Below are 21,547 nucleotides of genomic sequence, written 5' to 3'. Positions count from 1 at the left end.
AGGAAGAGAGAAATTAAACTTTCTCTATTCACAGAAGATACATTCTTTAATGTAGCAAAATATAAAGAAATTACAAAAATCCTCGGACCAATCAGTGAGTTTAGCAAGGTCGCAGGGTACAAAGTTAGTATATAAAAATCGATTATATACCAGCAGTGAACAATTGGAATTTGAAAGTAAAAAAACTAAACAAACAAAAAAAACCCAACTAAAGAAAAAAAAGAAACATCTAGGTACAATTGTGACAAAATACTTACACAGTCTGTATGTTGAAAACTGCAAAACACTGATGAAAGAAATAAAAGAGGACCTAGATGAATAGATAGATAGATACATCATGTTAATGGATTTCAAGACTCAGTATTGTCAAGATGTCATTTCTTCCCAGATTGATCTGTAGATTAAACACAATTTCAGAATCCTAGCAAGCTTTTTATGTAGATACGAACAAGCCAATTCTAAAATATATAGGTAAAGACAAAGGACTACAATAGCTAGAATTTAAGAAGGAACAAAATTTAAAAAAACTACTACTACCTGGTTTCAAGACCTACTATAAAGCTGTAGTAATCCAGAAAGTGTGATATTGACAAAAGGATGGGCACATAGATCACTGGACAAAACAGCTTAGAAAATTTAGACCTATGCATGTATATTCAACTGGGTTTTTGGCAAAGTTAGTAAGGCAGTTCAACAGAGAAAGGATGGTAGTTACAACTAACGGTGTTGAAACAATTCTACATCCATACACAAAACCCACTTGATAATAACTCAGACTTTATTAAAAAATTAAAATTGGATTATAGACCCAAATTAAAAACAGGAAACTGAAATTTAGAGGAGAAAATGCAACACCAGAAGCAGGATCCATAAAGAAAAAACTGATGTATTGGAGGTTATCTTAAGTTTTGGAGGTTAAACTTAAGTTTTGCTCTGTGAAAGGCACTGTTCGGAGAATATAGGATGACCTACAGATTAGAAGAGAGTAATTGCAAGTCACATATCCATTAAAGAGTTTGTATCTTTAATGTATCCAGAATATTGTAAGAATTCTTAAAACCCAACAGTAAGAAAACATATTTTTAAACAGGCAAAAGGCACAAGATCTGAACAGATACTTCAAAAAGAAGATACATGGATGGCAAATAAGCATATGAAAATATGCTCAATATTATCAGGCCCTACGGAATTGAGAATTAAAACCTAATGAGATACAACTACACAGCTAGTAGAATGGCTACAATTTAAGAAGAACCAACGGTTGGGCACAGTGGCTCACGCCTGTAATCCCAGCACTTTGGGAGGCCAAGGTGGGCAGATGACCTGAGGTTGGGAGTTTGAGACCAGCCTGACCAACATGGAGAAACTCCATCTCTACTTCAAAAAAAAATTAGCCAGGTGTGGTGGTGCATGCCTGTAATCCCAGCTACTCAGGAGGCTGAGGCAGAAGAATCACTTGAACCCAGGAGGCAGAGGTTGTGGTGAGCCAAGATGGTACCATTGTACTCCAGCCTGGGCAACAAGAGCGAAACTCTGCCTCAAAAAAAAAAAAGAAAAAAAACTCAAAAACTAGAAGTGCTGGTGAGGATGCAAAGCAAAAAATCTCTCATATATGTTTGGAATGCAAAGTAGTACAGCCACTTTGAAGAGTTGGTCAGCTTCTTATGAACTTAAATATATACTTGCTGGCCGGGCAGGGTGGCTCAGGCCTATAATCCCTGCACTTTGGGAGGCCAAGGCAGGAAGATTGCTTGAGCCCTGGAGTTCAAGACCAGCCTGGACAACACAGCAAGACCCTGTCTTAAAAATAAATACATAAATAAACACTTGCTGTACAATATGATAATGCCACTCCTAGAGTATTTATGCACATGAATTGAAAACTATACTTACACAGAAACCTATATCTTTCATAATTGTGAAACACTGAAACTAGCCTAGATGTCCTTCAACAGATGAATGGATAAACACACTGTATGCCCATATAAGGAAATGCTGCTGAGCAGTACACTATTCACACAGCAATATAGATGAATCCTAAGTGAATTTTGCTAAGTAAAAGAAGCCAGATCTAAAAGTCCACAGTTGTGTATGATTCCATCTATATTTCATTCTGGAAAATGCAAAACTCCCTGGCTGCCATGGGTTGGGAGTGGAGAGAAGAGTTGACTATAAAGGGTTAGTATGAGGGAATTTTCGAGGTGATGGAACTAATCTGTGTGATGCTGTTTTATTAGATGCATGGGTCTGCATTTGTTGAAACTCATAAAACTGTACATACAAAGAGTGATTTTTACTAAATGCAATTTAGTAAAGATTCCGGGAGAGCCCAAGATGGAATGCATATTGTCACACATGAATATAACTTTATTACAGATGAGTAACATGATATCGAAGGGGTGAGGAAGAAAGAACCCAGTCTGAGTAAATTTGGAAACTGTTTTGACTGGATACTGTAAGGTTAGAGACCAACAAAATTCTAGCAAATTACTGTAATCTAGATGGTAAATTCATCCCTCACATACACAAAGGGTTGAACATATAAACATATAAATAAATATAAATAAACAAATGGACATTGTAGGTAAAGGGAGCCAGGTTTCTCATGGTTGGAGGAGAAAGTTGCAGATAACCAAGGGGGTGTGGGGGTGGGGTCTAGAATGAGCCGATGTTTCAGGGTTATAGTTGAAGGATTCAGTAAGAGTATATATATGTACACACATACACATAGATATATGTGTATATAATATATATACACAGACATGTATATATGTGTATACACATACAGGTAAATGGATACAGAAATATGTGTGTGTCTGGCCGGGCACAGTGGCTCATGCCTATAATCCCAGCACTTCGGGAGGCTGAGGCGGGCAGATGTTGAGCTCAGGAGTTTGAGACCAGCCTGGCCAACATGGCGAAACCCCATCTCTACTAAAAATACAAAAATTAGTCGGGCGTGGTAGCATGCACCTATAGTCCCAGCTACTTGAGAGGCTGGGGTGAGAGGATCAGTTGCGTACAGGAAGTCAAGGCTGCAGTGGCCTATGGTTGTACCACTGCACTCCAGCCTGGGTGACATAGCGAGACCCTGTCATGCACACACAAAGATACGGTTGTGTGTACATATGAATTAGTATACATCATATATTTCCTGGCTCTGTTGGCTGAGAGGTCTGTGAGGCAGTAGCACCCAGTGACTGAACTATCCGGTGCTCAGATTTTAGTTTCTGAACACCATTTTCTAATATAAGGGCGCAGGGCTGCTTGGAAAAAATGGTTTGTTGTAGATTGGGGCAGGGAATCAGGATGAGCCAGAGTTGTCAGAGGTTAAGAAAGTGCATATCAAAAGTCACAGGAGCTGGCCTTTCAAAAGAGTTTCCAATACCAAAACTAGAACAATTTGAGTAACAAAATAAATAACAATATAGTATTGAATTATAGCCCAGGGAATAAAAAACATTGAGTCCATTACTGATTTAAATAAATGATTGAATAGATAAGGGGAAAGGGACAACTCTTTCTTAGAACATAACTCTAATTAATAAATGTAGAAAGAAAGAGAGAGAGTAAATCACCATTAGAACACCACAGTACAATGGTAATTATTGCAGGCAAAGTCAGTGGATAATGCTAACATAAGTGGGCAAAAAGTTTAAGTAAAAAAACATATTTGCTTAGTCTCAAAATGTCTCTTCCCAAATATTTGTTTCTTACAAAGGGAAAAATTAGAGAATTAGAAATAAGAGAATCCTGGAAAACACTGCTTTAACCAGAGGATCAAGGTTAACATCACCAGTAATAGGACATAAAGACAACATGTGCCTTCCAACATGACATGCTAAGAAGGCCATGTCTCTCTGTGGTATTCTTGCAAAAATCCATGACCTTCTATATGATTATGAATGAAATCAGACCCAAATTGAGAGACATTCTGAATGTAAGATACCTGATCAGCACTCTTTGAAAAAACAGTGTCAAGGTCATGAAAAGGAAAGACTGAGAAACTGTCACAGAGCAGAGGAGACTAAGGAGACGTGAGGACTAAAGGCTTGTGGGATCCAGGATCTGATCCTGGGTCAGGAAAAAGGACATCAGTTGAAAGACTGGCGAAATCCAAGTAAAGTCCAAAGCTTTAATAGGTGCTGTATTGGTTTTATTAGTTTTGACAACTGCGTTGTATTTCCTTGTGATATTAACATTGCAGGAAGCTGAGTGAGATGTGAGGGAGCTCTCTTTGCAAATGCTGTCTAAAATTATTTCAGAATAAAAAGTTTAAAATCCATATATACATACATAACAAAGAAATATACCCCGAAAGGGAGCCAAGAAAAAAAATGGCCTTTAGGATAGTCATGTAGCTTACCTTTCAGATACTGGATATGCAATACTTGCTACTGTCTTTCAGAAATAAACTATGCAAATGTCATGTAAGGCACAGAAATGTTTATAAGAATTGTTAGTAAACTGCCAATTTAAAGACAAACTACATTTAAGCATTTAGCAATTGCTTAAGAAAGTTATGTCTGATTGTTAAGCATGAAGCATCTCCGTGGAAAACTCAAAATGTGTCATATGAACTATTTACACACTTATTCCTGTACATTAAAGTGAAAACCATATGTTTTACACATACACAGCTATAATGTTTGACAGTGTAATATTTTGATGTGTACCTTGTGTTTGGAGATATGTAAATATATCTATAACAGAACAGTTGAATAGCATCTTGCCCACATTGGAGATAGCAGTTGTAGATCAAGTAATTGTTTTTCAGAGTAAGTAATCGGTCCCACCTACTTTACACCATTTACAGAGAAACCTCCTTCCAGATTAGGGCTTCGTGTATCAGTGGCACTTACAACGACACTTTTCACAGATTGACAGAGAAGTTTAACTTATTCAAGTAAAATAAGAAAAAGCTGATTAGACTGTTTCTAGTATATTAATATTTTCTAAATGTTACGAAGAAAAGGAGCAAAAATGTTTCATTTCTTTTTTTTTTTTTTTTTTTTTAAAGACAGAGTCTCCCTCTGTCAGCTAGGCTGGAGTGCAGTGGCTCAATCTCAGCTCACTGTAACCCCTGCTGCCCGGGTTCAAGCAGTTCTCCTGCCTCAGTCTCCCGAGTAGCTGGGATTACAGGCATCTGCCACCACACCCTGCTAATTTTTGTAGTTTTAGTAGAGACGGGGTTTCACCATCTTGGCCAGGCTGTTCTTGAACTCCTGACCTTGTGAGCCACCGTGCCCGGCCTCATTTCTTTTCTTTACATGACTTACGAATTTATTTCTCCTCCAGTCTCATTTTCTTCAAATATGTGGTTTTTCTCCATTGAAGTTATTTTATTCACATGAAAATATATGTGCAAATGATAAGCATATCTAAAACTGGCATTTTAAAGTCTTGAATTTATTAACAAATGTTTGTGTTCCTGTTGTTTTATAACACTGTGCTAGCTCCTGTGGGAAATAAAACATACAGCAGTTTCTGCCTGCCAAGAAGCAGAATTTAGTAGGAGATAAATGAACATGTATCACCAGGTGGGGTAATAGTAGGATGATTAAGATACTGAGTTACAGGTACAGAGTTAGTATTCTCAAATTTCCGAATACAGATTGATACCATGATGAGAAACCCCTTTTAAATACTGTTGCAGTAGCATAACTGTGTATAGGAGAGGCCAGCACAAGAGCAGACCAAGTTGGGGGAAGAAAGTGTCTTTGAATACTGGCCCTAGATAATTTAAAGGAATTTTTCTAGTCTTTTGAAAAATCAACAGGTATAGCGACAAGTAACTTATATTTCTATCTGTTGTGTATATAATCGTCTCTTTAGAGTTTGACAGCTGCTAGTGTCCAAATATGTTTTTCTAAAGAAATATTTTGTTTGTGAGTACCAACAGTCTTAGTAACTCTCTTATCCCTCTCATGTGCTGAGTACAGTCGGAGGAAGAGGAATTGGAGTTGGTGAGTGTGGGTTTCTGCTTGAAGGAAGGTGAAAAAGATGTAGAAAGTACTAATTACCTTACATGTTCTTATCTAACCAATGTTCCCTTTGTTACACAAATTTTTTAAACACTCTTCAAACACTTTGAATAAAGCAATCTACTGGTACTACAGACTCTAGTTTTTCTAGTTATAATTGTATGTGTTGACCCATTTTATTTGTTGGAGGGAACATTGGAATAGAGTCTTTAATAACAGTAGCTGTCCATGAGCATAGGATACTTGTTAAATTTTTTTTTTTTTTTAAGGAAAGATACAGAATACCTTATATAGCTCTCCAAATTATTGAGATATTTTTAGAAAATGACTTCACCCTTGAAGTTCCTCAGATTGTAACACACGATGTTGTGTTGTTTCTCTTTCAAAAAGATTACATCATTTTTGGTGAAGTCACCTTTTTCAGAGTTGGAATTATTTCATCCTGCATGATACAGCCTGAACCACAAGGGGATTCCCTGTTTACTAAAAGGAGTGTCTGTAATTGAATGTATATATATTTACTTTTCTATCAGAAGACACTCTGTTCTTAAAAGCAACTATTGCTCTTTTTCCAAAACAAACGTTTTCTCTTGGTTTTTCCTTTAGAAAATAAACTTGACTAAAAGCAACTTGCAGTTTATCTATTTCTTCTTTAGGAACTAAAACCAAAACCTCACAGGAGTCATCATATAATCTCAAAGTCAACTGCTAATTAAAAGACTTTAAGGGGAATAAAAACTTGGAAATGTTTTTAGCATGGACAGGGGTTAAGAGTGCATGAAAGCATGGGGGAGGAGGCATCCGTTGGTTTTAATATTCCATGTTTATGCATGCTGGTGTGTTTTGCACAGTTTGTGTTCTTTTCAAATAAGGTTGTCTGTTCCCCTTAAAATACGAGATTGTTCTTTATTTAGCTTTGTGATCAGTCACAGTTTTGGATGTAGTTTTGTATTGGCCAACTGAACTATTCTAGTCAGCTGTAAATGTTTTGAATTATATTATGAATATCTTTTGGAGAAACACTTTACTTAATGATACCATAATGATCAGTAAATGAGAGTTTATAATTCAAGCTAAAATAATTCACCTTAGGTTAGACTTCACTGTTCAAGGAGTTGTGAATGCTTCCATGAATTATCTAGCACTATATTGCCCTCTTGTGGTTCTGAAAATCCCTTACTCTTAGAGAACTCAGTGCCTTTGAGATTAGGAGCTTAGTTGAGTAGAACTAGTGTTTGAAGTCCTACTGTTTTCAAAGACATGCCAGAAGATTGCCATGAAGATGATGCCATGGAGTAGGTAGGGTCCAAGCCAAACTATGTCATACTGTATTCTTTCACCTAGTGATTTGACTTTAGAAGTTCCAGACTAAATATGAAAGAAGAAATTAAGTCCAAAGTAGATCTCTATCTTGAAACGTCATTAAATTTAAAAACTTGATGCTGAAACTAACATATTCCCAACTGGCATACATTGGTTTTCCACATTCCTCAGAGTAAGTACATTTGTAATTACAGAACCTCAGAGATAAATATATTAGGTCTCTGAAGACTTTAAAATACATATCTAAAAACTTATAAACAGCCATTTGTATTCTTTAAAACTTAAGCCTGAGACTCTATAATCAATTAAAAATGCAGAACTTTATGTGCCAGAACCAAAATATAATCAGAAGCACAGTCCGTTAGAACTTAGAAGTGGTTCAAATTGCCTTGAGTTCTAAAATGTAATTGTGGATGACTCTGATCCGAAGTGCGGAAGGACAGGTGCCCTGGGGCCTGCACTAAAGACTGTACTGTTAAGACCAGCCACGGAGATTCCTTTAGAAGCTGAGCAATAGTAGAACAACTTGACTTCATGAGAGCTCCAGTAGACTAGGCTATGGATTAGAAGGAATAAAAATATGTATCTTTTTTTTCCTACCATTATATAGAAATTTGGGACAGAGGGTTTCTTGGGACAATAATTTAAGGATATTATCTTACATTTGTGTAGTACTTCAGTTATGAAAGCACTTCTGACATAATAACCTCATTTGATTCTCACAGTAGCTGTTCAAGGCAGCCAGGACAAAGATTGCTGTATCTTCTCTGTTTGACAATGAAGAAGTTCAGAGAGGTCAAATGATTTTCCCAATGCTTAGGAGATGGTGAATCTGGGACAGAAACTCAAGCAATACATCCACATCCACATGGTCTTTCTCACATCTTCTAACCTAGGATAGAAAATAGAAATTAAAAAGAAATAAACTGAGATCAGGATCCTCATTGAATGTTTGTAAGTGTCTAGATCTAGCCAAAGGCCTTTGTCTGATGTACTCTTTTGAAAATTGTGGTAGAGAAAATGGAATCACATTCTAACTCTTCATAATCTCAACGGCACTGAATTATACTTTATTGATTTGGCTCAGACCCCTGAATGTCAGTTATCAGGCTGTAACATAATTTATAAAAAACAAATAGAGTTGTGCTGTGACTTTCTGGTGTGCTAGTGACACAGAATCTGTTGTGTTCCTCCAATCTTAGATTTTGGGAAACTGTTACCTTAAGCCAGTTTGGTGAGAAACTGGTTCTGTCATACTCCTATACATTAAGGACAATGACTATCTTAAACTAACTGGATTATTTAATAGTTGATTTTTTTAATCCATTCCCAGCATGGATAGGATGCTGCACAGATGCATCCAGTTGGCAAGCATTTAATATTGCTCTTCCACAGCCCTGTCAGCAGTACTTGATTCCAAACGCTCCACTCAAAGCGTCTCCTACAGAAGGCCAGGGGACCATGAAGGGATACGTATCTGAATCTGTTGTTAAAAAATAGGTCAACTGCATGATTGGAGAGAAAGAAATAAGAATACAAGCTGCACTCAATAAGCCATGACTTCAAACTATGTTAACATGTAAATGCCGCAAAGAAAAGTAGTTTTGATTCCTATACTCAGACGTACAATCCCTATATATACAGATGACCTTTGCCATCAGCAGGTATTTAAAACCTACATGTATTTAGGGTAGTCTGACAGTATTTGTAGCAATATCAAGTCCTCATTTTGTGCTAACAAAGAGAAGTGCTAATGCCTGTAACGTAAGTTCCTATTTTAACGTGGTGTGTCTAACATTAATAAACTATTTTAAGAGGAGAATTAATGTAAAAATATGACTCTTCAAATCAAATATTTAGTTGTTCTCACTAGTATTTTTGAAGTTTTCACATCATCACTGCTTCAGAAAATGACATTCGTATAAAACTGTGAAAAATGTCACTTTTAAATTGAAAGTTATTTTTAAGTCAACATGAATACCATATAAGAACACTTTTTCTCTTTTTTGATCTCTCACAGAATACCCAAAGGATAAGTAGTTCTCAAGCCACTCAACCTCTTGCTACCCCAGTCGTGTCTGTGACAACCCCAAGCTTGCCTCCACAGGGACTTGTGTACTCAGCAATGCCGACTGCCTACAACACTGGTGAGCCTGCTTTGGTGCCTTCCATAGGTTTTACTGCTCTCTGTTTTGTGATCAACGTGTGCTTTTGTGATTTTTTTTTAAAAGTATATTTATTGAAATAAACTATTTCTAGTTTTTTAGATTTAAATTAGGATGTATTTTTAAACGTGCTAGCCTTGAAAAAATTACAAAAAAAATTGATAGTGTAATGAGTTGAATAAGTTATTTCTGCTTCTCCAATGTGAACTTTCAATTACCCCTGACAAAAAGCCCATGTAGATAATATCAAAGTGGTGGCATACATCAAGCCAAGAGGGTAGCAGCCTGTTGCTTGAGTATTGTTGATGTAGTTTCTCTTTAAACAATATCACAGTCTTCCAGACTTTTAAAATAAGATGTTTGTCTTTATGCTGTGTTAACGTGCTTTGGGAAAGACATGAATCCCTTTGGACCTGAGACTTCGGGAGGTGGCCGATGTTTGACTGTGTCTAACAGGCTGTTTTCCTCCCTGTAACCACTAGCTTGGTCCATGTCATTTGCGCTCCTGAGGGGCAAAACAAGGACTGTTCTGGTTTCTCCTCAGAGCCAGTCACTCTGCCTTTGAGGGGAGCTTTTCCTACATTTGTGTTTAGTTAGGCATTTCGTCTTAAAATGCCCTAATTTGGGGTTGTATTAGGAAAATTTAAGAATATTACAGTGATTGTAGGAGTGCTTTTAGCCAAGCAGACTGTATGGAGAATCGAGGGCAGCTGGTTTCGTTTAAATTTACCAATCTAAGATGAAGTGGAAAACACATGTGGTTTCACTTTCTCATCAACTCAGCCAAACACCTGATGCTTCAGAGGAAGAAGGCAATAAATTCTACCTTGCCAATTACTCCGAGACTGCAATGCAGAGAAGTTATTCTTTTATGATTCTCCTAAGTGTCATAAGTAGACTGTGGTAAAGATCACCTGATTTTAGCCTTCAGGGTAAATGCTTTGGCACAGTACTTTGAAACTGCTGTCTGCAGCTACCTGAGGGGGCAGAGTGTTGAGAACATTTGATTTCCACTTTTAAGTAGTTCTTTTAAAACAAACAACAATAAAAGGTTTCATTGAAAAAAACAAAAACAAAAAAAAACCTCTTAGGAAATATCCATTGCTTTTCCAACAATTAGTATGAAAAATAATGCCCAAATTTGTCAACTGCATACTATCTTAGGGACTGTGAATCATAGCTTGTTATTTGTGTCTTGCACAGAACAAGGTTCCAGAGCAAAGCCAGGGATGATGGATTCATAGAAATTCGGTTTCGATGCACTGATCACCTGCTGTATGAGAGACACTATGCTAGGGACATACCTTTCTCCAAGTTCATTCTAGACAAGGAGACAGGACATACCTAAGTGGGCAACCGTGGAGGGGAGGTCCTGAATTGTTGTGTTTATGAATTTATACTCTGAGAATTGAGAAGGTAGGGCAAAGCTATAATGTTCAAAGGCGTATTGACTGAGAAAAGGGAGCTTGAACTAGGTGTTAGATTATGGTTTACTGAGTGTTTCGTTACAGGTTTTTCAGTATACTTAGAAATTCCACTATACTTGTTTTCAGAAATGCCATTGAATTGGGAATTTATTTTTTAAAAGTATAAAAGGAATTACCAAAGCGTATAAAAATGGAGCAGGCTCTCAAAATCATCAGTCGCTTAGCGTCAGTCTCATGCCACCTTTTGACTGACTTTATCTTTGTTCTCTTTCTCATAACACTTATTCTGTTTTAAGTTTACCATGTTATTTTTGACTTATTCACACATCTATTCAGCAAATATTTATCAGGTAGATACTATGTGGCAAGCACTATGCCAGGCACTGGAAATACAGGAGTGCAGAGTCAACAGTGGAGCCTAGGAGGAGGGCACAAGACACATAGCTCTAGGGATAAGCTGCTGCAATTGTGTCAAGGGCTGTATCTCAGCTTGGACATGAAGGAACATGCATGACTCAGGCAGGCAGAGGAGGTAGGGTGCTCTTGGGAGAGGGAGTGCCTGTACAAAGGCTAGGAGTTTACAGGCGGAACAAGGCTGAAGGAGTGGGAACAGAGCATGGGTTAGAATTGAGACTAGAGAAGTAAGTAGCGATTTGTAGACCATGTCAAGGATTTTGGAAACTGTCTGGAGAGCATTGGGAAGCCATAAAAAAGTTTTAAGTAGAGGAGTGCCATGGTCATATTTGTGATTTTGAAACGATCTCTTTGGCTGCTGTATATAGGGTTACAGGGCAATGCCAGGAAGCCACATCAGAGGCTATTGTAGTGGTCCAAGCAATGTGTGTTGATAGCATAGACTAGAGTGGCGGCAGTAGAGATGGTGAGACTTGGGCAGGCTTGAGAGAGAGCAGATCGAATTGCTCAGATCTGGAAGTTGATGGGGGGAGTGAGAGGGAAGGGAAAGAGCAAGGATAACACCCACAGGCTTCTGCGCGAGCTGCTGGGTGCATGTTGGTGTCATGTACTAAGACAGAGTACTTAAGGAGGAACAGGTTTGCAGGAAAGGACAGGCCATGTCAGATTTGTGGTGTTTGGAGTGGCATCCAAATGGACATGGCATGCAGGTCGTTTAAAAGACCTAGAGGTCGAAAGAGAGTGTGGGCTGGAGGGAGCACTGGGGAAGGCATCAGTGTGGCAGGCCCTTGCCTCAGCCCATGGGAGTGTATAGAATAGAATGAATTTCAGGACAGCCCTGAGCATCAGCTATGTTGCTTCAACTTAGTTCCTTTTTTAACATGTTAATTCACTAGGAAGACCAACTTCTTTAAACACCTCTCTTGAGACATGAGAAAGAAGATAAAAGTAGAAGAGTTTTGCCACCTCTCTTTAGAACCAAATGGAAAAGACAAGTGTTATGATGAGCTGAAATAACTCCCCGTGTGAGTGATAACTAACATCCTAAATCTTGGTCCCAGTGATTACGGCTGAAGCATTCATATGATACGAGCTGGGTTATACTCTAGGACACCAAGTTTTTTCATGAAGTTGAAACTATTTTGCATGCTGTCAAGGAGTTTGTGATAGTCTAGGTACTTTAAACAAATGCAGTGAATTAATTGTGTAATGATGTCACTAAGCTTGGCACCCCATGTGAAGGGAATCTGTCTTTCCTGTCCCCTGTCCCCCAACCCCTTACTTCATTAAGACTTGCTGATTCAAACTCACTCTGGTTGGGTTTGACTGTTTCTCTTTGTTCCAAAGGGTAGTGGCAGGCATATTTAAAGTAACAATTGTACAGAACATTCTTTAGTGATGGCCTCTTATTTGAATCATCCCAGACAACTAAATATTGCTAGATCCTGTAAATCTTCCAAGAAAAGATTTTGGATTTTAGACCCACACGTATGTTGTTTTGTTGTGAAGTATCTGGCTTCTCTCAATGTAGGAACTTTTTATTTTTTTTGAGAGGGAGTCTGTTGCGCAGGCTGGATGGAGTACAGTGGTGTGATCTCGGCTCACTGCAGCCTCTGCCTCCTGGGTGAAATTCAAGCAGTTCTCCTGCCTCAGCCTCCTGAGTAGCTGGGACTACAGGCATGTACCACCATGCCTGGATAATTTTTGTATTTTTAGTAGATACGGGGTTTCACCATGTTGTCCAGGCTGGTCTCTCAAACTCCTGACCTCAAGTGATCCGCCCATCTCGGCCTCCCAAAGTGCTGGGATTACAGGCATGAGCCAGCATGCCTGGCCTCAGTGTAGGAGCGTTTGCAGTAGCTATCTAAAAAATAGATTCCATGTGGACCTTCCATCACATGCAGAGCCATCTTGTCTTCCTTCGTAGATTATTCACTGACCAGCGCTGACCTGTCAGCTCTGCAAGGCTTCAACTCACCAGGAATGTTGTCGCTGGGACAGGTGTCGGCATGGCAGCAGCACCACCTAGGACAAGCAGCCCTCAGCTCTCTTGTGTGAGTAACTAGAAGTTTTCCTGCATCTTTACTCCTGGCCGACACACTCTCTTTTCCTATCAGTTACAGCCTTTCGCTCTGTTGAGTTTCGTGTGAGGAATCCTGTAGTGATTCCTTTTCAGGTAGAGACAAGTATTGGGAGAAAATATTTTCTTTACATGGCTCTAGATAGTAGCTTGGATACAAACTGGGCATTTCTTGAAGGGATTTGGGAAGCAAGGCTTCTCCCATAGGGACATCCTGAGGTAGAGACACTCAACCGGGATCTGAGGGGGTCCAAAGGCACAGGTATCACCCACATGCACCATCCTTCTACCCGCTGACCAGTGATTAAGCTGCCTACTGCACCTCTGCTTCTAAGCGCCTGCCTCTGGTTCCACTGCTTGAAAGGCAGCCCTGTAGGCATTCAGGCCCCCCCACCACCCTTGCCATTTATTGCTTTGGCAAGTATCTGTAGACAAGAATAGGAAGACAAGCTGTATCTTCTGCTTTCTCCCTGGGCATAGAGAAGGAAAACTGGGGGCAGGGTATCTTATATATCAGTCAGACTCCATAGAATTTGTGTGATTGATCCCAGCCCCATGCACACACCAAACCTCATTCACAAAGAGAACGTTCCTCATGGGCAGGGTGTAAGGATATAAGCAAAGAGGATTTACAGTGGTGCCCAGATGAGGCCCGACATCCCTGAACAGCAGGGAGAAAGAACAGGGCTTTTGTGGAACCAGGATGACAGTAGAACCATGGAGCAGGTGGAGGAGAGTGTCCCAAGAGAGGGGACAACATAGCAGACCCAGCTGGCCTCCATGAAGACCGGCTGCCTTGCCTCTGATCAGGGCAGTAGGAATACCCCAGACCTCTAGCCTCTGTCCAGGAAGTCCCCAGAGAGCCTGAGCTCAGCAGCCCCTTTCCCTCATACATTCTGAAGTAACTCCACAGTGAGGATTGTTATCAGTGGTCTTCTTAGGAATTATGTCATGGAAAAAGGAGCAGAGTATCTCAGGGAAATTTGCCTACACAGGATTTGGCCCTCAGGCCTGTCCTGAGCATCCTAAATGAATGCACTAAAAATAGACCTGGAAAAGCAAGTGGAAAGGGCTCAGAGCCCAGGCCTGGGGAACAGCCTGTTTGCGTCCTCCTGTACTGCTTTGAGCCAGCTCCTCATTTCCTCATCTGGAAAATGAGGATGGTATGACTTGCACCTTAGAGGTGTTGTGAGGATAAAAGAGATGTGCCCTGTCACGGGGCCAGAGCAGATGGTGAGCAGATGCTGAGGAAGAAGAGACAGTGCGGAGATGAGGCTGCTATGCTGTTCCTGTGTCTTTCTGGTCCCTGCACAGCATTAAGACACTGACAGTGTTTTGTATACTTCAGCTGCAAGAGTACCGATGTTGTGGGTAACAGAACCAAGCAATGTAAGGGCTCGATGGTACTGTTTTCTTTCCTCCCAGGAAGACGGGATTTCCTTTTGTGCCAAGCACTGAAGGAAATGACCCAAACCAGTCTTGGGGAATTCTGACAAGATTTCAGACTCTGGGCCCTCTTCCGTCAGGCAGTGTCTGTACTGTATCATCCCAGTTTTGCGGAGGCACTCACAAGCCGTCTGACCTCTCTCTTTTTTTCCTTCAGTGCTGGAGGGCAGTTATCTCAGGGTTCCAATTTATCCATTAATACCAACCAAAACATCAACATTAAGTCCGAACCGATTTCACCTCCTCGGGATCGTATGACCCCATCGGGCTTCCAGCAGCAGCAGCAGCAGCAGCCGCCACAGCCGCCGCCACAGCCACAGCCACAACCCCCGCAGCCCCAGCCCCGACAGGAAATGGGGCGCTCCCCTGTGGACAGTCTGAGCAGCTCTAGTAGCTCCTATGATGGCAGTGATCGGGAGGATCCACGGGGCGACTTCCATTCTCCAATTGTGCTTGGCCGACCCCCAAACACTGAGGACAGAGAAAGCCCTTCTGTAAAGCGAATGAGAATGGATGCGTGGGTGACCTAAGGCTTCCAGGCTGATGTTTGTACTTTTGTGTTACTGCAGTGAACTGCCCTACATATCTAAATCGGTAAATAAGGACGTGAGTTAAATATATTTATATGTACATACATATATATATCCCTTTACATATATATGTATGTGGGTGTGAGTGTGTGTGTATGTGTGGGTGTGTGTTACAGACACAGAATCAGGCACTTACCTGCAAACTCCTTGTAGGTCTGCAGATGTGTGTCCCATGGCAGACAAAGCACCCTGTAGGCACAGACCAGTCTGGCACTTCCTTGGACTACTTGTTTCATAAAGATAACCAGTTTTTGCAGAGAAACGTGTACCCATATATAATTCTCCCACACTAGCTTGCAGAAACCTAGAGGGCCCCCTACTTGTTTTATTTAACTGTGCGGTGACTGTAGTTACTTCAGAGAAAATGCTTTGTAGAACAGAGCAGTAGAAAAGCAGGAACCAAGAAAGCAATACTGTACATAAAATGTCATTTATATTATCCAACCTGGCATGGGTGTCTGTTGCAAAGGGGTGCATGGGAAAGGGCTGTTGATATTAAAAAACAAACAAAACAAAAAAGCCCCACACATAACTGTTTTGCACGTGCAAAAATGTATTGGGTCAAGAAGTGATCTTTAGCTAATAAAGAAAGAGAATAGAAAACACGCATGAGATCTTCAGAAAATACTAGCCTAGAAATATAGAGCATTAACAAAGTAAAATTAATATATTAAGTTATAATTGGAATATGTCAGAAGTTTCTTTTTACATTCATATCTTAAAAATTAAAGAAACTGATTTTAGCTCATGTATATTTTATATGAAAGAAAACACCCTTATGAATTGATGACTATATATAAAATTATATTCACTACTTTTGAACACATTCTGCTATGAATTATTTATATAAGCCAAAGCTATATGTTGTAACTTTTTTTTAGAGAATAGCTTTATCTTGGTTTAACTTTTTAGTTTTAAGAGGGGAAAACAAAAATATCTTGCAAGCAGAACCTTGGAAAAAAAAAGCCATGAACACTTATTCTATATGTAAATTAAAAGTTGAGCCAAACTCTTTGTGTATATAGCATCTTAAATATATTATCACCTTTGATGTAAGTACCTATGTATTGTATGGTCACCAGATTAAAAAGTATATTTTTGTGGATTGCCGCCAATTTGGGGGGAAAAGGCGAGGTCCTTTATTAAGTATTCACTGTTTAATATTTACTATTTTGTTAAATATACTGTACTTTGGATTTTAATTATTAGCCCAGTTTTTTCAGAGGATTGTATAAAGGGGTTTCTCCCCTCACTGGTGGTGAATGTGTGATGTTACATTGTAATCTTTGTGCTGTATGGGTTGAGCATCATTATATATTTTATATGTGTACATAAATAGCAAAGTGGCAAAAAAAATTGGTGTTAAGTTCATCCTGCATAAGTATAAAATGTGTTGTAACAAATTTTCTAAGGCATTATTTAAAACTTGCCTTTTGTGAGGAAAAAAATATAGTAGAAAAAGCTGACCTAATTTAATTAATATTAGAGAAAATGGCAAAATAGTAGATGAGCACAAAGGTTTTATAAGTGGTAAATGATTAGGGGCAATACTCGTGGGGAAAGGGATCTTTTTTCCTTGACCGTCTGAAAACAGAATGATGCAGCTGGTTACAAAATCCTACCATTATCAGCTCTTCTGCACATCGCAGAGAGAAAGCTTTGGTATGCAGGGAGAAACGCTCTTAAGGTGCCGGTCCTTGGCATTGACTCTTGCCATTCTAATTGGAATTAGTGCCACCCTCAGCTTGGATTTTGAACAAGGCCTTATTCTTTCAGGAAGACAACTAATGGATGATAGCAAGTTCATCCACTTACTGGGCTTGTGCCATGAGCAAAATTCGAAGTCCTGTATATCTTTCATTGTAGATTTTTAAATACTCCTTTTCCTGAAAAACTCAAGGGTTTAAATATTGCTATTTTATATTTTAAACAATATTGAGCAGCTACCTACAATTTCTACATACATTTTGTTCCCCTCACCACCACCCCCAAATTATGTTCCTTTTGACATTTTCCTCATTTGCTGTTTGTGACAAGTCATCAGCCAGATTTCCTGACTGACACATAGGTGTGATCAGTGCAGGAGAAACCTGCGCACCACAGGCTGCAAACTGGAGGTTCTGTTCTCATGGCAGTTTGGGCAGTAACTTTTGAGAGAGGCCAAAAAAAGGAGGATGACATGCTGTCTCCTCTCTTCAGTATAGACATTTGGCTCTTATTCAGAAAGGCTTTTTCTTTAAAAATGTACTTATTTTACTGAACTACTTACAGGCACATTTCTTCATAAGACCACACCTAATCCAAACAAGACAGTCTCCCAACACTGAAGTTCCAAGATAATCCTTACCACTTTGTAAACCATTTATAGCTTTGAAAGTGTTAAGTGATTCCTTCGTTATTATTTATGCATGTTCATGAACTTCTGCTGTACATTGGAATAGGAGTTAACACATTCACATTTACTGTCTATTTTCTTGTGTGCCTTATGAGATGGCTTTTCTGACTGTATCTCAATAGTCTTTCTTTCTATGCAGGTTTATAATCAGTACAACTACTGTTTTCTAAAATAATATTACTCAAGGCTCGGAGTTTGTATTTAAATTACACTGACCAAGTAACAATGTATTCCATTTCAGGAACTGAATATTTGACTGTTAACCTTTTTCCCATACGCCCAGTGTGGCATGGAGCATATGGACTTGACAGACATCTCTCACCCAGACGCTCATGTGTGAACACACCCACATCCACATCTCTGGGTGGAAACCAGCCTAGAGTGGGGACGACGCTAATGGTGTTGCTTTAGAACCGTCTTTTCTTACCCTTTTAGACTCGTGTTTTGTATGAGACACCATTGCAAGAAAATTTTATCCCTCCAGAAGTATTTTATTACTAAAAAACAAAAGCAAAAAAAGCTTAGAGTAAATTGCACTGGTTAAAGTACAGTTTCCAACAGCTGTACTTCTTCAGTACTCTAATCGCCACTCCACTGCGAGTGAAAGTCACCGTTGTATGTACACAGGTGGTCCCAATCAAAACTCCATCTTTTGAGCCCAATTATGTCCATTGTGTTACAGACTAAATCAGGGGTTTGTTCTAAAAGAACAATACATGTTTTACCATTTCCTTTAACTAGAAGGACAACTAGTAATGCATTAACATAATTTCTCTATTAACCATCATGCGCACAAGAAATACATAGTAAATAAGGAACCTGAAAACTCCTGGCATTGGATCTTAAGAAGCTAGATGATTAGAATGTGAAAAAGATTTTACAAATGTAAAACTTCTATTTCTCTGTAGAAACTTTCTTCACTTTGCTGTGCAAGAAGACACTGCTTTGCTATATTTAAAATGGCTTTTTTAAAAGAGATTTATGTATTTGGTAAATGTTTGTAGTCAACAGTTCACACAAGAAGCTGTACACGGTTTGATCATGTAAAACCGTTTGGCGGCACAAGCTGGACTTTGTTGCCATCCTTGAGATGAACCTTTTAAGAAAAATAAGTTAATCTCAATTTTTCCCTGAATGTGTTGTTTTTCTTCATTATACAATAAATATAATAGTGAACTTTTTATCAAATGGTGAAGACAATGCTAAAGGTTGTTGTAAACTGTTTGTCTCCCGCACTCACTCCAGTAAAGACGGACTGGCTCTTACTGTGCATCGAGACTCTGTCATGTTTGCCTGGGGATACACGGCGCTGGCTTTGCCCCCAGGCGCCCCTTCCCCTAAAGCCCTCTCCTTTTTCATTCCTTTCACGAAGACCTCTTTCACCTGCAGGCCCCCTTTCTCTGGGTTGAGACAGGGTCAAGGAAACCATCCCAGCGCCCCCACTCGCCTCCCCCTTGTCGGCCCCCAGGCCATCCCTCCTGGGCAGCCCTGGAGCCTGTAGGATGCAGTGGGCCATGCAGTCCCAACGGGGCCTAATCCAGCTGTTGCATGCGCAGCGCTGCGGATGAATGAAATCCATTCGGCCTCCAGTAACTGCTGCTCACAGAAAATACGCCAAAGCGTGTTAGACGGGGTGGGTACGTTAGAACCATCATTAGATTCTGTGTCTCTCTAAAGTCTAAGGTGTGAAATGATTAGTTTTGCCCAAAATACATACATGATGCTGAGCTAGAGGCAGCAGAAGACAGATTTACTGGCATGAATTGAATTTTCCTTTCAAAAATGATAGGTGTACGTCCCAGTATGCTGGCAGGCACTTAATGGTCATCTCCCTTTGTCATAATTCAGCTAGAAAATGAAAAATCTTCAACTTTCAGTAGAAAATGTTCTCTCCTTCTGATGTGCCTTCTAAGCCAGCTCCTAGCTAAGCGGATTCCTGGTGTTAAACTGAAAACTAAATTTTTGTGCTGGCTACAGTGGGGCTCTTATTAGCAGGTTTTGAAAGCTGGTTGAGTCCTGTGGCTAAAAATACTCTAATCACAGCTGCAGCTACTTAAAATCAATTCATTACATTGTCCTGCTTGGCTCCCCTGGGTGCCTTGCTCTAGGCGGTATCTTGTTTTCAGGCCGATTCTGTGGCACCAGCCAAGATGATTTTCAGTCGGAGTCCTGTGCCAGCTGATGGGCCGCAGCCTGCTCCGTGGGTGGTCCAGTGCTCACAAGCGGCCCCAAGGACCACTCAGTTGTGAAACTGAGAGGAAGAGGAGTGTTTCTTCCCATCTTCCACGGGGCCAGGAGGTTTCAGATTGGGGCGTAAAACACTAGACGTTCTGGGTCGAGTGGGCTCGTGTCCTCATCCCACGGAGAGCTGCTGAGCCCCGTCTGTGAGGTAAGCCCTGATCCCAGCTGTTGCAGGCTTTGGGCTGAGGACGAGCTCTTCCCAGGCAGCCCCAGCCCCAAGTGCACATAGCTGGGGTGTAAAGCTTTGGCGCTCCTAGTTTCATCTGTCTTGCTTCCCAGAGGACCCAAATTGACAGGGCAGCTTACTCAGCTTAGAGGCCAGGGCCTACACTCTAGTGACGACTTTCTTACAGATGCACGATGTGCCTGCTTTCTAGCTAACCAAAGCAAACGCAGCTGTGGAAGAAAGAAATCACTTGTACTAACTGGTTTCACTACACAGTCCCCCCCTTTTTTTACTCTTACTATATACACTTCATTTTGAGCGCACTTTTGAGTTACAGAGAGATGGGAAAATAATGTGGTTTCCACATATCCCTCAGCGGGCTTTCCCTAATGCTAACATTTACATAACCATAGTACAAGTATGAGAACCCAGAAATTAATATTGATACAGCATTTTTCACTAAATAACTTACTTGAATCTCCCTATTTTTTCCACTCATGCCTATTCTAGGATCCCATCGAGGATCCCACATTCCCTTTGTCACTTGTCACAGCTTTTCTTATCTTGTATAATCTTTGACATTTTTGAGTACTGATCAGTTACTTTGTCTAATACCCCTCAATGTGGATTTGTCTGATGTGACGACTGGAATGAAGTTGTGCATTTTGGCAAGAATACCACGGAAATGATGTGTCCTTAATGCATCATGGAGTCCATGTTGATGTCTTATTCCGGGTGACACTAACTTTGATCACTTGGTTCAGTGGTTTTTACAGGGTTTCTTCAATGTAAAAAGTTACACTCTCTCCCCTTGTAATTGATACATCTATTGGGGGAGATACCTTGAGACTATGCAGGGTTATATTTTCACCCACTAATTTTGCATCTTGTCTACAGCTGTGGTAGCCACCTGTTTTCTTCCACATTTATTCACTGGAATTCTGCTGCGAGGAACAGCTGTCCCCTTTCATTTCTTTAACTCATTATATCATTGTGGACTCAGGGATTTTATTTTTCCTGGGGGTTATAATCCAGTACTGTCATTATTTTGCTCCTCCAATTGTTCCAGCTTTGGCCATTAGGAGCTCCATCAGGTGGCCTTCCACGTTAAATCTGAGTCTCTCCAACCCCTTTAGCATGTCCTTTCTGGCACCACAAGATGCTCCACACTCGTATTGCTGGGTCAACCAATTTTTCCACAATTCCTGGTTCCTTTTATTGGAGAATGGTATTTGGAAACCAGATCTGGGCACTAGATGTGATTATTGTTACTAGGGTAACAACAACACCTCTTTCGGGCTCTTTCTGCAGACACA

At 40.0% G+C, this 21,547-nt stretch overlaps 1 protein-coding gene across 12 annotated transcripts in view; it reads left to right on the top strand.

Annotated features, from left to right (window-relative positions):
- MEF2A (myocyte enhancer factor 2A) overlaps window positions 1-19,089 on the top strand; it is a 162,309-nt gene extending 143,220 nt beyond the window's left edge. For 4 of the 12 annotated variants that reach the window (XM_033188838.1, XM_033188837.1, XM_033188849.1 and 1 more), the window contains 4 exons: window positions 5,943-5,966; window positions 9,328-9,454; window positions 13,241-13,367; window positions 14,997-19,086. In XM_033188838.1, coding sequence (XP_033044729.1) covers window positions 5,943-5,966; window positions 9,328-9,454; window positions 13,241-13,367; window positions 14,997-15,369 — 651 coding nt within the window. In that variant the 3' untranslated portion in view covers window positions 15,370-19,086. Of the gene's footprint in view, window positions 1-5,942; window positions 5,967-9,327; window positions 9,455-13,240; window positions 13,368-14,996 lie in introns of all 12 variants that reach the window. The other 8 variants (XM_033188843.1, XM_033188845.1, XM_033188846.1 and 5 more) reach the window with 4 other exon arrangements.
- The last annotated feature ends 2,458 nt before the right edge of the window (window positions 19,090-21,547 follow it).

Source organism: Trachypithecus francoisi, unplaced genomic scaffold, assembly GCF_009764315.1.
Source record: "Trachypithecus francoisi isolate TF-2019V2 unplaced genomic scaffold, Tfra_2.0 Lachesis_group3, whole genome shotgun sequence".
Lineage (NCBI taxonomy): Eukaryota > Metazoa > Chordata > Mammalia > Primates > Cercopithecidae > Trachypithecus > Trachypithecus francoisi.
Note: the sequence above shows the minus strand (reverse complement) of the source record. Positions and strands in the feature narration are given on the sequence as shown.